Raw genomic sequence first — 22159 nt, 5'->3', positions numbered from 1 at the left:
AAAATAGTGAAAATGAAAATAGTTAAGAGCCTAAGTTTTTTAAAGATTCCATCTGTATTTTTAATGTACGAAAAGGGACAAAGGAAAAAATAGTACACCAAAATAGTATGCCCTGGAAATATTTCTGGATGGTGCTATTTCTGTGCAGTAAGTTTATTGCCATCAAGGTAAGCAGTTCCTTTTGGGGGCGCAGAGGTGCCAATGGAAACTGCACCCAGGGGTTTTACTGGGGACGGAACCCAGGACCTCACACATTCAAAACATGTACTCACCACTGAGCCACATGCCTCGCCCCTGTTGTTTTATTCTTTAAGAAAGTAAAAGCAAACACTGGTATAGATCTTAGGGAGAAAAACATCCTCACAAGCACACAACACTGCATAAAAAAATCTTTTAATTTATTATACATAATTAAATTTTAAGGAGATGGAGATGGAGATGGAGTTTCTGGTGTAGTTTCTTCACTTTGCTCTTCAGTTACCTGTAAAACACAAACAGCTCTTTACTTTTCAGATCAACACTTTGTCTTCTCCTTCACCCACCATGTAGGACCATCCCACAGTTCTCTAATGGTCCTGGGTTTTCTCCTTCAGTAGCAAGTTTTAAGGACAGCGCAGCAGAACAGGGTTAAGGCGCTTGCCACAGGTGACCGATTCCTAGCACCGCATATGGGCCCTTGAATACCGCCAGGAGTGACCAGTAAAATTAGAGCCAGGACTAGTCACTGATTATTGCCAGGTGTGGACCCCAAACCCAAACCAACATACACTCCCACCCCACCAAACAAAAATGAACACTCAGAAATAAACTTTATAAAAAGTAAAGCAGAAAGAGAAATAAGGCCAATATCCCCACATAAATTACTGTGATCCATTAAAAAATAAAATCCAAAACACATAGGATGAGAGTTTTCATCCTATGTACCTGATGACAAATAAATGACAAATAAAACTGTCATTGTATTTTTCAACTATAAATGAAGCACTACAAATAAGAAAATGTACAGAAGTGCTCCAAAGTATTTTAAACCAGTCTATATTGCTGGAAGACAGGACTATTTTGAACAATGCACTATTCACATCCCTTAAGGACAGGTGCACGTTCGCCCATCGAGGGAAACATCACAGAGTGCCACAACCACAAATGTAGCCCATCACTGACCAAAACAGCCTCCACCAACTCAGGACTTTGTGTCCTTATTTCTCGTTGATGGCATCCAGAGATATTAAACTTTCAGGGCTAAATCTACTTCTCATCAGCCCCAAATCTGTCCCACTCCTGTACCATGTCTTTCAAGAAAGGGTCTACCAACCTGCCTGCCCCCAACATAGAGAAGCCAGCTCCTTTAACTGCAGTCAAGCGACAGTCCTGTTAACTCCACCTATGAAACTCACTGTAGTGCCCATGCTCATACCGAGCCTGACAATTCATCGTTCTCTATGGCCCTAGTAAGAATACTGGTTTCAGCAGCCACCTTTTCCCACGCCATCCCCAGAATGAACGTTAGGTAGAGCTGACCAACAGGTAACATCTGTGTTCAAATGCTCTAGCCACAGGGTCAGAGAGACAGTGCAGCAGGGGACAGCCTGCTTTGCATGCAGTCAACCCGGTTCTATTCTATCCCCGGCACCCTAGATGATCCCAACAGGAAAGGTCCCTGAGGACAGAGCCCTGAATGAACCCTGAGCACCAGCAGCTAGTGTGACCCAAACACCCAAGATAAAAAAATTTTACAACTCTCCAGTCACCCCCATAACCTTCAAGAGGGGAATGCAAAATTTACATCACGGAGGGAGGCCCCTTGCAGACTATTCCCACAGATTTCTCTGGAATCATCACCCACTCTATAGGCGCCTGAACACTCAGAGTCAGATCCCACCGACTGTGTTCACCCTTCCTCCATGCCTCAAGACAAGTGGCTCCCTCTGAGACAATCCCCAAACTCCCTCCTAAAACAGCATCTCCCTGGACTGCTTTTATTCAGCCTGTAGCAGTCCCCAATTCCTGGGGACCTTCCTTTCATCAACCCCGCGCTAGTCCTGTACTTCTCCATGTCACAGTCCCACATGAATGACCTCCTGGCTGAGTCTCATGAGGAACGACTTGGCGCCAGAGCTGTGCAGGAGGAAGAAAGTGGCATGAACGCCTTCAAGAGTGTCAAAGAAATAGCTAAGAGGACGAAAAACCTCCAGCTCCAGGCACATCCCTTTGGCTCAACCGTTCTTCCTGCATTAACATATGCCTCAGAGACCTCGGCCCTACGAAAACAGGATGAGAACGCTATTTGGGTCTCCCAAAGAGGAATCAAAAGAGCCAGATACTTGGAGTATCATGCTTCACTTAGTGTGAGAGAAGGGATCCGGCATTCCAACCTCCGTCGATGATCGAGAATCAGGGACACTGTCTCATTTGCCAAGGCATCGAAAATCAGATGGACCAGACACATAATGCAATTTGAAGACGACCGCTGGACTAGAGCCATTACCGAGTGGATTCCACAGGACGTCAAAAGATCATGTGGCTGCCCACCTACGAGATGGTTAGACTTCTTCGTCAAGACCCTAAACAATCGGTTTGAGTCTCTTGGTGTTCCTGGAGCAAGCAGACACCATTGGGCTACACTAGCACGGAACAGGGATGAATGGAAACGTTACTGGCCCCTGCTCAAGCAAATCAATGAGTAACGGGATTTCAAGTGATCAAGTGATGACCAGGACATTTTAATGTCAACAATAAAAGCAGTTTTAAACTGTATCTGTCAAATCTTCATCTTTAAATTTTCGTTAAATTGTAGTAAGAAAAAACCTCTGGAAGAGAGGGGTGGACGGTTGGCACAGGGATTACAGTATAAGCCTTGCCATGTTGGTGGTCAACTTCAGTTCGATCCCCGGTACCACCTCCAGCCTGAGCCTAGAGCCAGGAAGCACCTCTGAGCACTGCAGAGTGAAGACAGCTATAGGCTGGAGTTACAGCTTCAATGGCAGAACAAACGCCTCACATGCGTAAGGCCATGGGTTCCATCCTCAGCACCACAAAGAAGAGAAACAGCTGTGTTGAGTCACTGCCTGAGCATTTTACAGTAGGACAAAGATGCTCACATCTGGAGTCAAAACATCTGATTCAAGAACTGAGCTCAGGGCTCCTCCCACAAATGCCACTTTGCTTTTCTCGGGACAATTTTCAGAACAATTATTCAGACTTCCATCCTCCCTCCTTTGAGGTAATAAACGGCCCCAACCCGTTCTATTCTCTGAGTGAGAAATCTGGAGCCCTGGCTTCCTCTCTGTGCGTGCAGTAAACTGTGCTTCCTCTGTGTGCGTGCAGTAAACTGTGTTATCAGCTAAAACAACCTTCAGGTTTCACTTCCCCAAAGTGGGTGCTCATTGCTGTGGGGGCCGCTACCTGCTGACCCCAAGAAGATGGCCTGTTCAGTAGGTTAAAATCCAAATGCTTCTAGGCTGGAAAGACAGTACAATGGGCAGGGCATTTGCCTTGCACACAGCAGACCCGGGTTTGACCCTCAGCATTCCATATGGTCCCCAGGGACCACCAGGAGTAATTCCCAAGAGCAAGCCAGGAGTAACTCCTGAGTATCATCAGGCGTGGCCCAAAAACAACAACAACAACAAAAATGATGGTTTTTAAAAAAAAAAATCTAATGTTCTTTTTTTTTCTTCTTCTTCTTTTTGGGTCACACCCAGACATGTACACAGGTTACTCCTGGGTCATGCACTCAGGAGTTACTCCTGGCAGTGCTCGAGGGACCATATGGGATGCTGGATCTCGAACCCAGGTCAGCCATGTGCAAGGCAAACACCCTACTCACTGTACTATCGCTCCAGCCCCAAAAGATCTAACGTTCTTAATTTAACACCAATTGCAGTTTGTGAACACACTGGGTTTTTTTTTTAACATAAAACTAATTAACGCCATTACAAACATCAAGAACTATTTCTATAGTAATATTTTTATCTACCTTCAAAGCCTACAGTACCATTTCCATGAAAATAACAAATTCAAAATAAAGAGAAATTGCTAAATTACAACTTTCCTCTTGCCAATGTACCACTGCAATCAACCACCACATACGGCTTCAGTTGTTGAGACAGATAATTACTTTTTTCTTTCTTTCCTTTTTCTCTTTTGTTGCTTAATTTTAATGAGAATTTCTTCACAGACGAGTACTCATTAGCTGTCAGAAACACTAACCAAAAAAGCACTTACCAGTTTTCGAGATCTTTCCAATAGCTTATCCCATATTGTAAAATGTGCCTTAAGGGAGAAAAAAAAATGTCTTACTATGAATTCAAGCAAGTTAAAATAAACAAGGCTGAATCTTTGCACAGGTTTTAAGCATAACAAATACGTAAAAACGAGAAAACACTGTTTTGTCACAGTGGTCACAGAATTGGATTACAGTAGGGAAAGGGACCTAGAACAGTGGCTTTGCTTCGCAAGAAGAAAAAAGTCCTAAATATCCCATCCTTCCTCTCCTGTCCATCTTAATCACCACCATTATACAAAGAACTCCTTCCCATAGGAAGCAAAAACCCGCTCCATTTTCCTTCATATTCTATGTAGCTCTTTCCTACGTGCGAAGAGCTTCAGCAATCTAGAGGCCATTCTTAAAATCAGAAGCAATCACAAGGCCAGCATCATTGAGAGCCAAGTATGAGGAGAGCAGAGATGTACTATAGGGGGCTTGGCTGCATGCGGCCGTCCTGGGTTCTAGTCCCAGCACCTCATGTGACCCTCCAGTATGGCCAGAAGTGATCCTGGCACAGACCCAGGAGAAATCCCTGAGCACTGCAGCGAGTGGCCCCAAAACACAACAAAACCAATTCAGCTATGGAGTTTTCACACCAAATGGCAGTCTTTGGACAACTTTAACAATAACTTTAAAAGAACGCGTCAAAACAAAGACAAGAGTAAAATACTAGAACAAATTTCCTTAATCCTTCATATTAAAATGTCTAAGTTAAAACTGTGAAGTACATAATGACCAAATAAGGGTCATTCATTTTATTAAGACGGTTAAATGTGCACAATGAGAGGCGGGGAGTTGGTGAACTAGCTAGTAAAATGACTAAATACTTGGGAATCCTTCTGGAAAAAAAAAATGTTGTGCTTACAGAGAAAACCATGCCTGTCTTTAATCACAAATCCAATTCAAAAAATGTTAATTTAGTGAAGATTAAAATACATGCCCTTCAAATTTGGGGTGAAAAAAATTGTGTCAAGGCACTTCCTTTGCAACCCACCAACCTACCTAGGTTAAAATTCCCCGCACCACCAGGGGTCAGTACTGAGCACAAAGCCAGAAATAAATCCCTGAGCAGTGAGTTGCCTAAAACAATGGGTAAAGAAACCAATGAAAATTCCAAGCACCCGCCTAACAGATGAGCTAAGACTTGACTCTTCGCTTACTCGTAAGTGAACAGGTAACGAGAGACCCTGGAATCTTCGTACTAGATCTGGCCCAGAAGCCGGAAGATTGTGCATGGCGGACACTTCATACTGGAAACAAACACTCGTTCTTGGAATAACGGGGCCTTCGTTCACATCAATGAAGTCACCAAACCTGATTGGATGATAAAAAAGAAAAAGAATAAAGCCTTAGGGGCAAATAATTTACAATAGCTTAACAAAGAACCTCTTGATCCTCTGCTGTGAAATTCCAAGAACAGATCCTTCGATGTGGATCAGCAGCACTTGACATCAGCATTGCTGAAAGTAGACCAAGGCTTAAAACATCAGTCAGGTGAACTTTTCCCTTCATTTAAATGGACAGAAACTACAAAGGTATTTCTCTCTCTCTAAACTACGAAGGTATTTCTTTCTCTCTCTCTCTCTCTCTCTCTCTCTCTCTCTCTCTCTCTCTCTCTCTCTCTCTCTCCTTCTCCTGTCTGTCTGTCTGTCTGTCTGTCTGTCTGTCTGTCTCTCTCTCTCTCTCTCTCTCTCTCTCTCTCTCTCTCGGCTTTTTGAATCACACGTGGCAATGCTCAGGGTAGGCTCGGGGGACCACATGGGATGCCTGGGATAGAACCCAGGTCAGCATTGTGCAAGGCCTTCCCCACTGCACTATTTTTCCAGCCCCAGAACTTACTAAGTTTTCTAAGTTCACCGAACACATCATGCAATCAAGTAAATCCAATGCCTAAACTGATAACCTACAAGAACTCATTCATCTGAGGTGAGAATTCAGCGTGTGGGACGGTTCCTCTGGAGACAAATAGAAACTCTCTAGAGGAAGTTAAGTTTGAGTCCAGACACTGAGGAAACGGAGAGAGGCTCTGAAGACGCGGCTGCATCAGGCACTGTCTTCGCCCCCTCAGCCGGGCCGCAGAAAGCACCCTCGAATTTTACTGACACGCAACTCCAGTAACTAGGCAGCAGTCACGTTTCTGTACACACGTGCACTGTCATGCATAAATCAGAATGATGACTATTTCGCCCACTTTCAAAACTCTTAAAACAGTATTTTTAAGTTAAGTTTCCAACTCTTGAAATGCAAAGGTAGAAAACAGAAATAAAATGAGGAACAGAAACCCGAACTGCCCCCTGAAGGTAACTTAAAGCTTAGAATTACCACTATTATCAAAACAATGAGCAAAGCAAAAGAAAATGAGACAGCAAGAAGAGCGAAGCCAAGCAGAAATACTCCTCTTGCAGTCAGATGCTCTATCTCATTAGCCATAAAACGGAGGATCCCCGGGCTAGAGAGATAGCACAGCAGGTAGGGCGTTTGCCTTGCACGGGGCCCCAGCCAATCTGTGTTCGATTCCCAGCATCCCATATGGTCCCCTGAGCACCGCCAGGAGTAATTCCTGAGTGCATGAGCCAGGAGTAACCCCTGTGCATCGCCAGGTGTGACCCGAAAAACCAAAAAGAAAAAAAAAAAAGAAAAAAACTGAGGCTCCCCATAAAGCAGCACAGATGGTCTTTAAAGTTTTACTTACCTGTGTAGCTTGATTATTCTTTCAGGATTCTGAGATGCTTTTTTTTCTATAAAATCTATTTTATACCTAAATAGAAAATAAAGAAAAAAATTTTAAGTCTAGGGGCTGGAGCAATGGCACAGCGGGTAGGGCATTTGCCTAGCATGCGGCCGACCCGGGTTCAATTCCCAGCATCCCATATGGTCCCCCTAGCATCACCGGGAGTAATTCCTGAGTGCATGAGTCAGGAGTAACCCCTATGCATTGCCAGGTGTGATCCAAAAAAGAAAAAACAATATTAAGTCTAAATGTGCCCCCTTCCCTCCAAAAAAGACATTCAGAGTTAGACATTCATTTCTCTCTTCAGTTAAGAGTTTCCATGAGTGTTTTACACTTGAGCCCTTCCCCTCACCCTTCCCCCCTCCTTCAAACTGGCCATAGGCTAATGACTCCCCAAAGGGCTCTGGTCAAAGCCAGCATCCACAGTCAAGACAGGAAGTTTCCATCTGCTTCCACTGCTCATCCCCACCCCTTTCCTGCTGGCTCTTTGCACAGCCCTCACAGTGTTCCCTGGTGCCTAGCACTTGCCCTTCCTGGACCATTCTATCCTCAGCCTCTCTTTTGTCACAAACCATCATCCAAAGCCAGCTCTGCGCAGGTTTCACTATCACTTACACCTGTTCTGAGCTGATGCCTGTGTCCCCAACATCTCCCTGGCCACCCCCTTGGGTGTGTTTCCACAGCACCTTAATCTCCAAAATTCTCAAACCTCGGCAAAAATTACCCCCTTTTATCTCCCCCAACTTTTCCCGTGAAACCTTCCTGAATTTTCTCCTTAGTAAATGGCACCGTCAAACCCTCACTTGGTCCCAGTAAAAAGCGTCAGCAGTTTCCTTGATTTCCTGACTCATGATAACACCTTCAATAACCAAATGTTATTAGCAAATCATGACAATCCCATTGCCCAAATTCCCCTCGAATGTGCCCACTTTTGCCAATATGGCTAGTAGCACATCGTCCATGTGCACTTCAAGTCTTGACTGCCTGATATGAAAAGCCTTGGAGCTGGAGAGAGAAAAACAAGATCATACCCCAGAAGCCCCGAGGGTCCCCTAAGCCCCGCATCGCTCTGGGAAATTTCCTCAGAATATACTGAGGTGCATTCTGTTCTCCAGCTTAGCTAGAGAGAGTACGTATTCACCATGGTCCGATTAATCTTCTGAGGCACATCATTTTTGAAAATGCCACGCAGAAGTACAGATCCAGGAGACTTTTTTAAACTAACCCATGACAAGTGTGCCTGAATTTCCAGATTAACCTAAAGAAAATCTAATTTACAACATCAACTATTTTACAAGGCATCAGAATCTAGTGCCTCTATCACTGCTTTTTTTACAGAACTATTGACTTGCGTACTAATTAGTTGTTATTTTAATCTGATTAATAATAAGTTTTACCTTATGTCGGGTAAGGCGTTTGCCTTGCCCGCGGCCGACATGGCCGACCCGAGTTCAATTCCTCTGCCCCTCTTGGAGAGCCCGGCAAGCTACCGAGAGTATCTCGCCTGCACAGCAAAGCCTGGCAAGCTACCCGTGACATATTCAATATGCCAAAAACAGTAACAACAAGTCTCGCAATTTGTTGTGAGACGTTACTAGTGCCCGCTCGAGCAAATTGATGAACAACGGGAGGACAGTGCTACAGTGCTACCTTATGTTCTTAAGAAGCTATTCTGAGCGAGAAAAGAAAGTAGGAAGTTAGCAGGGATTCTGAATATTGATCCAAAAAAATTTTTTCAACAAATTGCTGGCATTTTCTCTTATTCCTTTCATTTCCCTGGAAAGAAGGAAAGAGACAGCTTCAAAAATGCACAAAATCATACTTTCTTTACTAGGACAACATAAAGAAAAACAGAATTATGTTGATATAAAAAAGACCAATCATAAAAACAGAAGTAAAACAAAACAAACAATTATGGGGGGGGGGGGGGGTGCGGGTGCTGGTAAATGGGAGAGGGTTATTTTAGCAAAGTAAAAAAATTACATGAGGGTAGGTGGGGCTTCTCTCTGTGAAATATATGATGAGGTCAGCAAGCATGAATAGACTGAAATAATGATCCTAGAGCTGAAAGCAAAATGATACCATGCATCTCATAAAACGTCCCCAAAGCTTTATTTTCTTCACTCCACAAAACTTTGGGAAATTTACTCTATTTCCAAGGAAGTTCACTTACTTGTTGTGCTGAAATATTTCTAACGCCACTTTTGCATCCACATCCAGAGTTTCAAATGGGAGATCTTTATAAATTAAAGTGCGGGCATCATTTGTGAAGGAACGCAGGTTCTCCTTAAAAGACAAAGCATTAAACTTCTATAACGATTTCATTTTCCCAGGGGCTGAAGAGACACAGGACAGCAGGTAAAATGTTTGCCTTGCATGCAGCCACCCTGGGTTGGATCTCCAGCACCCCCAAAAGGTCCCGTGAGCACCACCGCGAGTGATCCCTGAGCATAGAGCCAAGAGTAAGCCCCCGAGTGCTGTTAGTGGGGCCCAAACACCAAAGAAAAAAGAAAATTTCTTCATATTAGTTTTACCATTATAGTCAACCAAAGCAAAATAAAATTTACACGAAAAGTTATTCATTTGCAACAATGGAATACTTGGATCATTAAAGATGAGCATGTTGCAATTTCTCCCATTTTTACAGCTCCAAAACTTGTGGTTTATTATATTTACCATATCAGCTTATATTTGTATTGTTAAATATAATTCAACAAAGAATCATTAATATTTTATCTCATTTTAGATCGCCTTCTATGTGTTTATTACAACAGTGCAAAAAAAGCAGACATGTGAATAAACAGCAAGACACAAAAATGTTTCCACAGTATGAGTAAAATAAAGATTTTGAGAGGCATGGGTCCAAAAGTTACGACTGATGTCCTCCTAGCTTCTTAAACTGTGTGGCTGCCCGTCCCAAATGGGAACCGCATAAAAACATGGGGCTGCAAAGGCTCGGTAATAGCTGAAGGTCTTTGAATAAGCAACAACCAAAAATTAATTCAAAAGCAACTGTGTCCTGCGTACAAAGGTATTCCCAGGCAAAAGGGGATGGCAAGTAGGAAACGTGTATGGAGCCCTGGTCTAGGTGATTCAGGAAGTTTCTCTGGGTACTGTAACAGCATCACTGACCCTGTCCAGATTATTCAATGTTATGAATTTCTGCGAGTTGGAGCAATAGCACAGCGGGTAAAGGCGTTTGCCTTGCATGAGGCCAACCGGGGTTCGATTCCTCCATCCCTCTCGGAGAGCCCGGCAAGCTACCGAGAGTATCCCGCCCGCACAGCAGAGCCTGGGAAGCTCCCCATGGTGTATCTGATATGCCAAAACCAGTCACAACAAGTCTCACAATGAAGACGTTACCAGTGCCCAATCGAGCAAACTAATGAACATCGAGAGGACAGTACTACAGTGCTACCCTATTTATGCACACACCCTGTTTGATCATCCGCCACAGACAGACCCTATCGGTACCCAAGTCCCAGACCTACAGACGACTCTGGAACTGGGGGGGTGGGGGGGGGGGGGGAAGAAGGACAGTGTCTAGACAGACGTTGCTAAATTGATTAGGTCTGCAGAAATCAGATTGATCCTGCCATTCACTCTCACTCTCTGGGTGACTCTTCTGCATCCAGAGATCTCACAGCAGACAACAGGTAAAAAAAAAGTTGGCTTTTTTTTTTTTTTTTTTTGGCAGTGGCTGTCACACAGTGCTCAGAGGAGTCAAGGAATAAGGACTCCAGGCCTCCCGCCACCAGTTCATCAAGGGAGCTAAACTTCTCAAGTTCTATAATAACATCTGGGCATCTCCAAACATTCCTATTCTCGAGAGAAAAAAAAAAAAGGAAAAAAAGCATTTTGAAGAAAAGGCAAAAAGATCAGGCAGGCTATAAAGCTTCCCTGCAATGAACCACACTGTTATGAATACCCTCATTCAGACGCCTCTGTTTGAAACACACTATAAAAGGAAGCACAAAGAGAGGGGGTGGATACGCAGGTGCGTAATTCCAACAGGCAACATCATCCAACAATAGGAACATGCAGGAATCATTTGAGCCAGAAAAGCCAAAAGGCTCGCAAACCTGCCCTCCAGAAAGGGCGCTCACCTTTGTCGGGGTCCACTCATCCAGTCTCTTATCCAAGGCCACGTCATAGCAGAAAGCTCCAGCAATTACTAGAAATCGAGCCAAGATAAAAACAAAGTCAAAACTATGAGGGAAGAATGTAACAAACTGCAACAACTGAATGTCTGTCACTGTCACTGTCCTCCCGTTGTTCATCAATTTGCTGAGCGGGGCCAGTAACGACTCCATTGGAGACTTTGTTGTTACTGTGTTTTGGCATATCGAATACGTCACGGGGAGCTTGCCAGGCTCTGCCGTGCGGGCAAGAAACTCTCGGTGGCTTGCCGGGCTCTCCGAGAGGGGCGGAGGAATCGAACTCAGGTCGGCCATGTTGGCTGTGTGCAAGGCAAATGCCCTACCGCTGTGCTATCACTCCAGCCCAACTGAATGTATAGGCCTTAAATTCAGGGCTCAGCCATTTTTCCTGCTCTGCAAACTATAAAAGTGGGGGCTGGATAGACATAGAAAGATTGCATTCATCTGGGGAACATAAAGTAACAAAATAGGAAACTAACACCCAAGTATGGCAGAGATTAGTACCAGGAATTTTACTCAATGACCCGGAGGACAACCACACATGTTAGGGGAAGGGGGAGCTCAGAAAGAGAAGGGAACACCAAATAAAGGGTGTTGGGAGGATCCGCCCACGATGGGAGAGCATGCTGAGGGTAGACTGTCGACCAGCATGATTGCCACTCAATGCCTCTTTTGCAGACCATGGCACTCAAAAGGAGAGAGAGGGAAATGCCCTGCCACAGAGGCAGGGTGGGATGGGGGCTGGGGGGGTGGGAGGGATACTGGGATCCGAGGTGGTGGGAAATGCACACTGGTGGAGGGATGGGTGTTTGATCATTGTATAATCGAAACCCAAGCACAAAAATGTGTAAGTCTACAACTGTACCTCATGGTGCCTCACTATTAAAAAATAAATATAAAATATATATATAAAAAAATTTTTTTAAAAAAGTGGGGGCTGGAGAAATAGTACAGGGTGTGGACTTAATCCCTGGCACCCTATATGGTTCCCTAAGCACTGCCAGAAATAATTCCTGAGTGCAGAGCCTGGAGTAACCCCTGAGCATTACTTATATGGTTCAGAAAGAAAAGGAGAAAAAAAAAATCTAAGAAAACATTACTCTTATCCCAATTGTTTGCCACAGATCTAACTTCCCCCAGTTCCCCAAAAAGTGGGAGAACCAGAGCAATAACAGAGCAAGCAGGGCGCTTGCCTTGCATGGGGCCAGCATCCCGTATGATCCCCCGAGCAGTCCCAGGACTAAGTTCTGAGTTCAGAACCCGGGAGTAACCCCTAAGCATTGCTGGGTGCGGCCCTAAAACATAAAAAAAAAAAAAGAAAAACCCCACAAATATAGACACTAAACTATTCCAAGGCAACAATACTCATTTATTTACTTAAAAGTGTACATTACCAGGAACTTCTGGAGCTCTGACCAAAGTGATCACATATTCATCCTTGAACGCCCTCTCGATCACACAGCCCAGGATCATGGCACAAGATCGCCAATATGCCTAGAAAAATAAAAACACAAGCACGACGCACACTGAGACCCACTGACATTTCTTCAATGTTCACATTCAGGTTGAGTTTTTGACTCAGGAAATGATGTCTCAAACATACATCCAGGCAACTGAGATAGAGAAGGGATCACCAAGTAAATGATGCTTAGAGGGCTGGATCGGGACGGGAGAAGCATGCTGAAAGTAGTCTATGGACTGAACACTATGGCCACTTAGTACCTGTACTGCAAACCATAAGGAGAGAGAGAGTAAAAGGGAATGTGCCTGCCACGGGGTGGGGGTGGGGTGGGGGGGGGAACATTGGTGGTGGAGAATGGGCACTGGTGGAGGGATGGTGGATACTTGATCATAGTATGACTAAAACATAATTGTGAAAGTTTGTAAATCTGTAACTGTATCTCATGGTGATTTAAAAGGTAAAATATATACAAATATATATATATCTCCAGCCTCAACGAGTAGCAGTGATCATCATCGGGTCACGCAAAGACAGAACATAATAAAGCACCAACTTCATGTTTTCTGTAACATCCTGCAGGAGATACCAAACACCAAAACAGCGGAAGAACTAACAGACCGGATATTTGTTTATTTGTTTTGCTTTGGGGACCATACTCGGCAGTGCTCAGGGCTTACACCTGGCTCTGCACTCAGGGACCACTCCTGGCAGGTTTCGAGCACCACATGGGGTGGCAGAGATGGGATTGATGTTGGCCGCACACAGGCAGGCACTTTGCACACCCACTAGATGATCTCTCTGGACCCTGCATCGTTTAATTATTTGGTAGTAATGAAACTTTAACCCAGGATAAAGTTAACTTAGTGACAAACTATTATACTAAAGTCAAATGGTAGTATGTACCTATTTGTACCACAAACAAAGTAGAGGGAAAACTCAACTTTCAAGAGTTAGATCTGCCCCTCTGGCTTCTTATTAAGCTTCTTAAAGGTCATGATCCCAAAGACACACAAACGAATCTGAATCACGGAATCTCGGAGTGGCTCTTGGCAGAAATCTCTCCAGACCTAATTATTAAAATTTCAAAATTCCAAGATCGTGCCACTGCACGACATCATATGCTATTCAAAATCAGCAATAGAAAACAAATTGTCCAATGTTGCCTTTCAGCAGGTCTAAGTGTTGGGGGAAAATTCCAAATAATAATGATGGAACTGGTGTCAAAATATTGAATGTGATCAAAGTAGAGAGATAGTAATGTGGAAATTATCTGCCACACAGATAGGGATAGGGGTGGGATGGAGGGGTATACTGGGGTTTTTAGTGGTGGAAAATGTGCACTGGTGAAGGGTGTTTGATCACTGTACGACTGACACTCAAACACGAAAGCTTTGTAACTACTCTCACGGTGATTCAATAAATAAATTTATTAAAAAAAAAAAAAAAGCAGGGAGGGCGTTTGCCTTGCACGTGACTGATCCAGATTTGATTCCCCAGCATCCCATATGGTCACCTGAGCATTGCCAGGTGTGACCCAAAAAAGCAAAAAACCAAAAAGAAGAAAAGGAAAAAGAATTAAATCTGACTCATGCTGCACCCCTCCCAGGACAGTTCCATCAGTCAAGTCACTTATGGCAACAAGTCATCCGTGACAACTCCAACGGCACATAGCAAGGCCCCCTCACGCTGCCCCGGCTGCCACCTTACCAGGTTGACCAGGGACATGCCGGACACGGGCATCCACACAACGCCTTGTGGTCATCAGGAGAAGCACGAGAACTGTCCACCTGTGGCGTTCTGTCCCTGGCCCGCACACCTGGAACTGGGCATGTGGTTCTCACAAGCTGCCCCCACAGGATACCAAGAGTGGGGTTCATTTGACTGGGGGAGATAAAAACTGCCCCGGAGCATACCCAACAACCATGCACCACACGCGGGGCAAAGGACAAGCCAGGCCCTAGGGAAGCGGCAGACGGTGTGTCTCCAGCTGGCCCTACTTTAGACAGTGCCAGTGTCGGCCAGACTCCACAGCCAGAACGTCTAGGCGCAAAGCCGGGCTCCACCACATTCTAAACCAGTCACCATGACAAGGCTGCTGAACTTCACTGTCCCTATTCGCCTGGAAAATAGGAACAATAGTGCCTATTTGCGTGCATTTTTATGAAGACTGAACTGACAATGCCCAGTATATGATAATATTTGTTCTTACTCTTGGATGGCTTTTGGGCATTTTATTTCTTGACAATATCTACACAGTATAAACATTCACCAATATTTACACACAGCGTGAAGAGTAACAGTGTGACTGATTGTATATAAATCTCAAACTTGCTGAAACAGGAATATGGTCCCTGTCTTCAGGAAGACCAGAATCCAAGGGGACGGAGCCATAGCACAGCGGGTAGGGTGCTTGCCTTGCACATGGTCAATCCAGGTTCAATCCCCAGCATCCCATATGGTTCCCGGAGCACCACCAGGAATCATTCCTGAGCAAAGATGCAGGAAAAGCCCTGAGCATTGCTGGGCGTGCCCCTCGTCCCCAAAGAAAAAGAGTCCTCTACACCAAATACATTCAACTACACTAGGAAAGATCGCATCTAAAGACATTGAACCATGTGTTGTGAAGCACCGGAGGAAAAAAAAAAGAGATGAATTCTCACAAGTAGCTGAATAGGTGCCACAGAGCAGAAAGTATCTGAATGATGAAAGACAGCATTTTAATAGAGATGGAAAGAAAACACTCAGTATTAAAGGAAGAGCATTACCAAGAGCAAGCCGAACTCTAGTGCTGGGGGAAAAGGCAGCTGGGATAGAGAAGGAACCACTAAGTAAACCATGGTTGGAGGGATCTCTCAGGATGGAAGATGTGTGCTGAAAGTAGACTGTGGACCAAACATGATGGCTACTTGGTGCCTGTATTGCAAACCATAACACCCGAACCATAACATCCAAAAGGAGAGAGAGAGAGAGAGAGGGAATGTGCCTGCCACACACACAGAGGTGGGAAGGGGTGTGGGTGGCGGGAGGGACACTGGGAACATTGGTGGTGGAGAGTGGGCACTGGTGGAGGGATGGGTACTCGAACATTGTTTGACTGAGAACTATTCACGAAAATTTGTAAGTCTGTACTGTATGTCACGGTGACTCATTAAAATAAAAATAAAATAAATAGTAATAAAGAACTGGGGAAAAAAATAAAAAGATGATGATGACTCTCCAAATCTGGAGCAACAGCACAGCGGTAGGGCGTTTGCCTTGCACGCATGGCCGACCTGGCCGACCCAGGTTCGATTCCTCCGCCCCTCTCGGAGAGCCTGACGACCTACCGAGAGTATCTCGCCCGCACGGCAAAGCCTGGCAAGCAACCCGTGACGTATTCGATATGCCAAAACACAGTAACAAGTATCACAATGGAGACTTACTGGGCCTGCTCGAGCAAATCTATGAACAACGGGAGGACCATGCTACCGTGCTAGACTCTCCAAATGTCAGATGTTCGGGGTCTGGAAAGCCAAGGTAACAGTTATCAGAGAAGTATTTTTGGTTTTTTTTTTTTTTTTGGCCAGGGTCAAAAACAAAAAAATTCTCCACAGTCGAGGAGAATATGGAGTAGATGGGGTCACATCCGGCAGTTCTCCGGAACCCCATGCAGCGCTGGGAATCACAGCAGTGGGGCTGGCCACACACAAGACACACAGTGACCTGTGTTCTCTCGGTCCCACGGCAGGCAAGTTCTACTGCATAATGAAACTCTCCCAGAAGACCCGAGTGCTTAAAAGTGGAAGCAAGGGGAGAAGTAGAGACAGCTGAAACACTACAAAAATAATTCAGAGAAGCAAGTCAAAGACTGAATTCGAGGAACAAAAATCACTTGCCAGTGACCCAACAATGCAAGTCGATAAGACACGTGAGTTTTCTCAAACTGAAATATGGAGAGATGAATCTCATGGTAGTTTCCAAACTCTGAAGGCATCTTACACAACATGCGAAATACTAATCAGGGATGATACATTTGGCCTGGGTCATCTGCCACAAGAACTTGGCCATCCACATTTTATACTCTACAGAAAATAACAACAAGGGGGGAGGGGGAGATCAAAGAAAAGGATGTAGGGCCGGAAATACCTTATTCACTTCTCGAGGATCCCGATCTTTGAAAGTAAGAAACTGAATTTCACAGGACTTGGTCAAAGGCTTATACATGTCCCAGGGCTCGCCGTCCACAAGCGCCAATATGGATTTCTTACAGTACCATTCACTTAAGTCTAGAATTGAAAACAGATGGGTCTCAGTCTCACAAAACCCAGGGGACAAGCTAATGTGGTCAGCACTACATTAATAATAAAAAAAAAAAAAGATTCTGCAAGCTGTCTTTGAGGAATAGAAAACTTACTATATGGGCCAGAGCAATTATATAGCGGGGAGGGCACTTGCCTTGCATGCAGACAACCCGGATTTGATCCCCAGTATCCATATGGTACCCCAAGCGCTACTAGGAGTAATTCCTGAGTCCAGAGCCAGGCATATGGCCCAAAAGCAAACAGAAACAGAAACAGGAAAAAAAAACACTAATAAAACAAAAAATACTACATATTCCATTTGTAACCAAGAAAAAAATAACACCGAATGTACTGGTTATTGAGCTGGAGCAAGAGCACAGCAGGTGGGCATTTGCCTTGCACACGGCCGACCTTATTCGGTTCTTCTGCCCCTCTCGGAGAGCCCAGCAAGTTACCAAGAGTATCTCACCCACATAGCAAAGCCTGGCAAGCTCCCCGTGACATATTTGATATGTCAAAAACAGTGAACAACAAGTCTCACAATTTGTTGAGACATTACTGGTGCCCACTCGAGCAAATCGATGAACAACAGGAGGACAGTGCTACGGTGCTACAGTACTGGTTACTACAAAATTAACCAAAGAATCTGCAAAACTCATTAAGGCTAAGTGCATCTTAAAATTATCTTGTCAGGGGACTGGAGAGATAGTACAGCAGATAGGGTGTTTGCCTTGCACGCAGTCAACCAGGGTTCGATCCCCGGCATCCAATCTGGTTCCCCAAGCACCGTCAGGAGTGATTCCTGAGTGCAGAGCCAGGAGTAATCACTGAGCATCGCCGAGTGTGACCCAAAAAGCAAAAACACAAAAACAAAATTAACTCGTCAGTTATTAAATCCAGAGGTTTAATTAATAATAAGCTAGTGTCAGAACCCTGAAGGTTAGCTCAGAAACTTCCCCACTACATGAGATACGTAACATAAATCCCCTTGAGGTCCTGGACTTGGTCCTCTACTGCATCGTTATCCTTAGGCCTGTTGTATTAGCAGAGGCTCAGCAAACACCCACAAATCCCTAATTACCTTCCTTACTAATTCCAGTACTAGAATAAATGAACACTCACAGTGCACGCTATAGAGGTCAACTTATGCTGATAACTAAAGCTCTTCATCTCTTGATTTTTTTTACAGTTTTTGAGCCACGCCTGGCTGTTTTCAGAAATCATTCCCGGCACTGCCAGGAGATCAAACTCTGGTCAGCAGCACAAGCACCTTACCCACTGTACTGTCTCTGGCCCCAAAAACTGTTAATAAAGACATTACTGAGCTTGGGGACTGAACCTATAAGATAGCAGTAGGGCATTTGCCTTGCACGCAGCCAACCGGGGTTCAATCCCCAGCATCCCATATGATCCCCTGAGCAGCGCCAGGATTGATTCCTGAGTGCAGAGCCAGGAGTAACCCATGTGCATTGCTGGGTGTGACCCGAAAAAGAAAAAAGACATTACTGAGTTTTCTAAGCCTGAACAATGCATTTTACACACCACACACACACACACACACTATGGAGTGTTTTTTATTTTTCAAATTTCTATTAGTGAAACACCATGAGGTACAGTTGTAGATTTATAAATTTTTGTGCTTGAGTTTCAATTATACAATGATCAAACACCCACCCCTCCACCAGTGCCCATTTTCCACCACCACGGGTCCCAGTATCCCTCTCACCCCCCCTCCCCCCCGCCTCTGTGGCAGGGCATTCCCTTTTGTTGTCTCTCTCTCCTTTAGGGTTCTGTGGTTTGCAAGAGAGGCACTGAGTGGCAATCATGTTCGGTCGATAGTCTACTTTCAGCATGCTTCTTCCATCCTGGCAGGATCCTCCCAACACCCTTTATTTGGTGCTCCCTTCTCTATCTGAGCTGCCTTTTCCCCTAGCACATGTGGCTGGCCTCCAAGCCATGGAGCAAAACTCCTGGTACTAATCTCGGCCACTCTTGGGTATTAGTCTCCTATTTTGTTACTTTATGTTCCCCCAGATGAATGCAATATATGCGATCAATTCAATGAGAGCACCTAGAAAAGCACTGTTACTGTTATGTTCAGGTTTTCTTAGGGAAGGGGCGTGTCAGGCCCATGTTCTGGGGTTAATTCCAAGCTCAGTGTTGGGTTACTCCCAGCTGCGCCCAGAGCACTGAGGACCAAACTGTGTCTCCAGCACATGGAGCACAGGCTCCGTCAGCTCACAGAGCTCTCTCTCGCCCCATAAAAAAGCATCCTGCTCAACAATAAACCACAAGGCTCAGTTTCCTTATTTCCACAGAAGATCACATACCTCGCATAACCCGCTCCCGAATAATCCAGGGAGATACCTAGCTCAGTGATGGAGAGTTTGCCATGCCCAGCACAACCAAAAACAAACAAACAAAAAGTTTTTTATCCAGTGAACATTTTTAATCACACACATGCAACACAAAAACACAACAAAGAGGTAGGTAGCAACAGCAACTAAACAATGAAAGTTGGGGCTGGAGTGATAGTATAGCAGGTAGGGCATTTGCCTTATACAAGGACAACCCAGGTTTGATCCCTGGGTGTAACCCAAAACGCCAAAAAAAAAAAAAAAAAAAAACAATGAAAGTTAGGCTATCCAAAGGTAAAAAAAGACCCCAAAACACAGTCACCAGAGGCAGAAAATTCCCCTTACCCTTGGGCCCTTTCATGAAAGCCACACTGAGTGGTTCCGGTTCATTAAAAGGGGTAACTACTTCAGCGACAGAGCATTCAGGCTGCTTTCGTCCACCAGGAACAACTCGACACGCTAAACTGGATCAGATTAAAGCACATCCGAATGTGGCCAGAGAGACAGTACAGCGCTAAGGTGCTACCCTTGCACGCTAAGGACCAGGGTTCCATCCCGGGCACCACATACGTCCCCCCAACACCACCAGGAGTGATCCCTGAGCAAAGACCCAGGAGTAAGCCCTAAGCACAGCCAGGTGTAGCATGAAATGCCAAAAAAAAAAAAAAAATCCACAAAAAAAACATAAAGCACATCCCAAGACAAGCTGTGATTGCACTAAAATCACAAAGAACAGACAGGTCAAGAAGGTTCGAGACTTCTAACATCTGGTCTCCTCTGTACCAATTCAACTGCACCAAGTAGGATGGGGGAAAAAAAATAAAAGGAGGGTTTCAGGTGAGCCGTTCCTGTCCTCACTTACTACTTACGCATTGCACAGCTGTACGGCGTGGAAATGTTTTTGTTCATCACGAACAGAGTGCCAGGGTCTGTTTTCCCAACATGCTTCACTTCAATCTTCTCAGTCCGGGGAGTTAACGACAGCTGCCTCGTCTTCTCTTTATTAAAGAGCTCGTTCTGCATTTCTACCAATTCGTTCGGAGCCGGCCGGGAAGCTGACGACGTCGCTATACATCCTGTGTCGACCGAGAGGAAAAGAATAATCATAACAATATACATCTATCCAAACCAGCCCTCACGCATCATCAGTCTCAAAGAGTCAGGACCTTTAAAAAAAAAAAAAAGGAGGGCCAGAGAGATACCGCAGTGTACTCAGCTGACCCTGATTCAATCTCCGCCTCCCATAAGGTCCCAGGAGGGATTCCTGGATGCAGAGCCTGGAGTCACCCCTGACCACCCCCCAGATGTACCCCTACCCCACCCCACCCCCCCCAAAAAAAGTCCATCTCCACCAAGCACTCAGGGGCAAATCAAGGTTTCTCGAGGGTTCAGAAGCCCAAGCAAAAGTGGTGGAAGAAATCGCGCGCTTTTTCCTTTGCCCTTGGCCTCGCAGATCTTCCTCTAACCCGGCCCAGATCCCCTGGCCGGGGTCCAACCCGGGTGATTGACAGTCTCAGGGGCAGAAGGTCACCGGGAAGCAGGAGGCAGAGGTGAGCAGGTGAGCCGAGCTGCTGCTCTCTGGCCAGGTCCTGGGGGCGGGGGGGGGGGGGGGGGGGGGGGGGTACAGGCAAGTACCAGGCCTAAATGATCCTGTCCCGGGGAGCGAGGGGAGGTAGCAAGGAATGCTGCCTGCATTTGTCGAAGCCCCCCAAAACAAGGCGATCCGGGGGAGGGGAGGGGAGGAGGGGGAGGAAAAGGGGGAAGGAGGGAAAGGAGGGGGAGGCGGGGGAAGAGGAGGAGGAGGAAAAGAAGGGGGAGGGGGAGGAGGAAGGAGGAGGAGGAAGAGCACTTGCAGGGGCAAGCCAGGAGTCTTCCCCAGTGGGGGGGGAGGTAGGAGGAGGAGGAGGAGGAGGAAGAGCACTTGCAGGGGCAAGCCGGGAGTCTTCCCCAGTGTGTGTGGGGGGGGGGGGAGAGAAGAGGAGGAGGGAGGAGGAGGGAGGAGGAGGGAGGAGGAGGGAGGAGGAGGACGAGGAGGAGGGAGGAGGAGGAGGAGGAGCACTTGCAGGGGCAAGTCGGGAGTCTTCCCCAATGGGAGGGCAACAACGTGCAAGCACCGGGCTCTTAAACGAGAAGTCCAGGGTTCCAGAGGTCCCTGCGACCCGTCGCGGCCTTCCCTGGACCCTCGGACCCCTCCCCCGGGACGGACACCCCCAGGCCAAGGGCGGGGTGCACCGGGACCCCATCCCCGTGTCCGGGCGCGCCGGACCCCCCCAGGACCCGCCCTGGGCGGACCCCCTCCTCGCGGCCTCGCTCTCGCCCCGACGCTCGCAGGAACTCACTGCATCCGGCCCGGCCCGGGGCCCGCCAAAGCCGCGGGCCCAGCAGCAACAGCAGCCCCATGGCCTCGGTTCGCCCGTCGGAACCGCCGCACTGCCCGACACTTCCGCCTCCCCCGGAAACTCGGGCCCGGTCAGCTGGGTTCCGGGGGACGCGTCCGTTCCGCACCGCCGCCGCCAGGGGGCGCACGCGCACTTTTCGCTCGGGGCTAGCGGCTCGAGTTCCTCCCGGGCCTTGGGGCGTGGTTTGCGATCGCCGGGTTTCAGGGATGCTCCGGGCGCTCGATGACTATAGGGGAACTAACGTCTCTTTGGTAGCAGAGCCCCTCCCCGCCACACACATACACACGTGCCACCCACAGACGTGTTTCTTGCTTCCCTCAAAGAATATCTGTGCACAGAAGAGTGGCGGGGGGAGGGGGTATGCTTCGGTTTTGCTCTTGCTTCCAAAACCAGGTGGATCTGGAAGGCTTCTAGGTCATGCTTTAACTTTGATTTTTTTGATTCTGGAGTTGGCTGGAATGGGTCCCCCAAGCTCGAGCTCAATCGCTCCTAGGTTTTTAGTT

General features: G+C 46.3%; 1 protein-coding gene across 1 annotated transcript; it reads right to left on the bottom strand.

Moving 5' to 3' along the window:
• Nucleotides 1–387: 387 nt before the first annotated feature.
• On the bottom strand, nt 388–21697 carry MRPL39 (mitochondrial ribosomal protein L39). Its single transcript, XM_056109362.1, has 10 exons — nt 21597–21697; nt 20127–20333; nt 16746–16885; nt 12553–12652; nt 11105–11172; nt 9172–9284; nt 6960–7025; nt 5428–5581; nt 4225–4272; nt 388–481 (listed from the first exon to the last, which is right to left on the bottom strand). Exons 1-10 carry the CDS (start codon nt 21655–21657, stop codon nt 419–421), a joined length of 1020 nt encoding a protein of 339 aa, XP_055965337.1. The 5' UTR covers nt 21658–21697; the 3' UTR covers nt 388–418.
• Between the last annotated feature and the right edge of the window lie 462 nt (nt 21698–22159).

The sequence above is a fragment of the Sorex fumeus genome, unplaced genomic scaffold (genome assembly GCF_029834395.1).
Source record: "Sorex fumeus unplaced genomic scaffold, SorFum_2.1 ptg000265l, whole genome shotgun sequence".
Taxonomy (NCBI): Eukaryota; Metazoa; Chordata; class Mammalia; order Eulipotyphla; family Soricidae; genus Sorex; species Sorex fumeus.
Note: the sequence above shows the minus strand (reverse complement) of the source record. Positions and strands in the feature narration are given on the sequence as shown.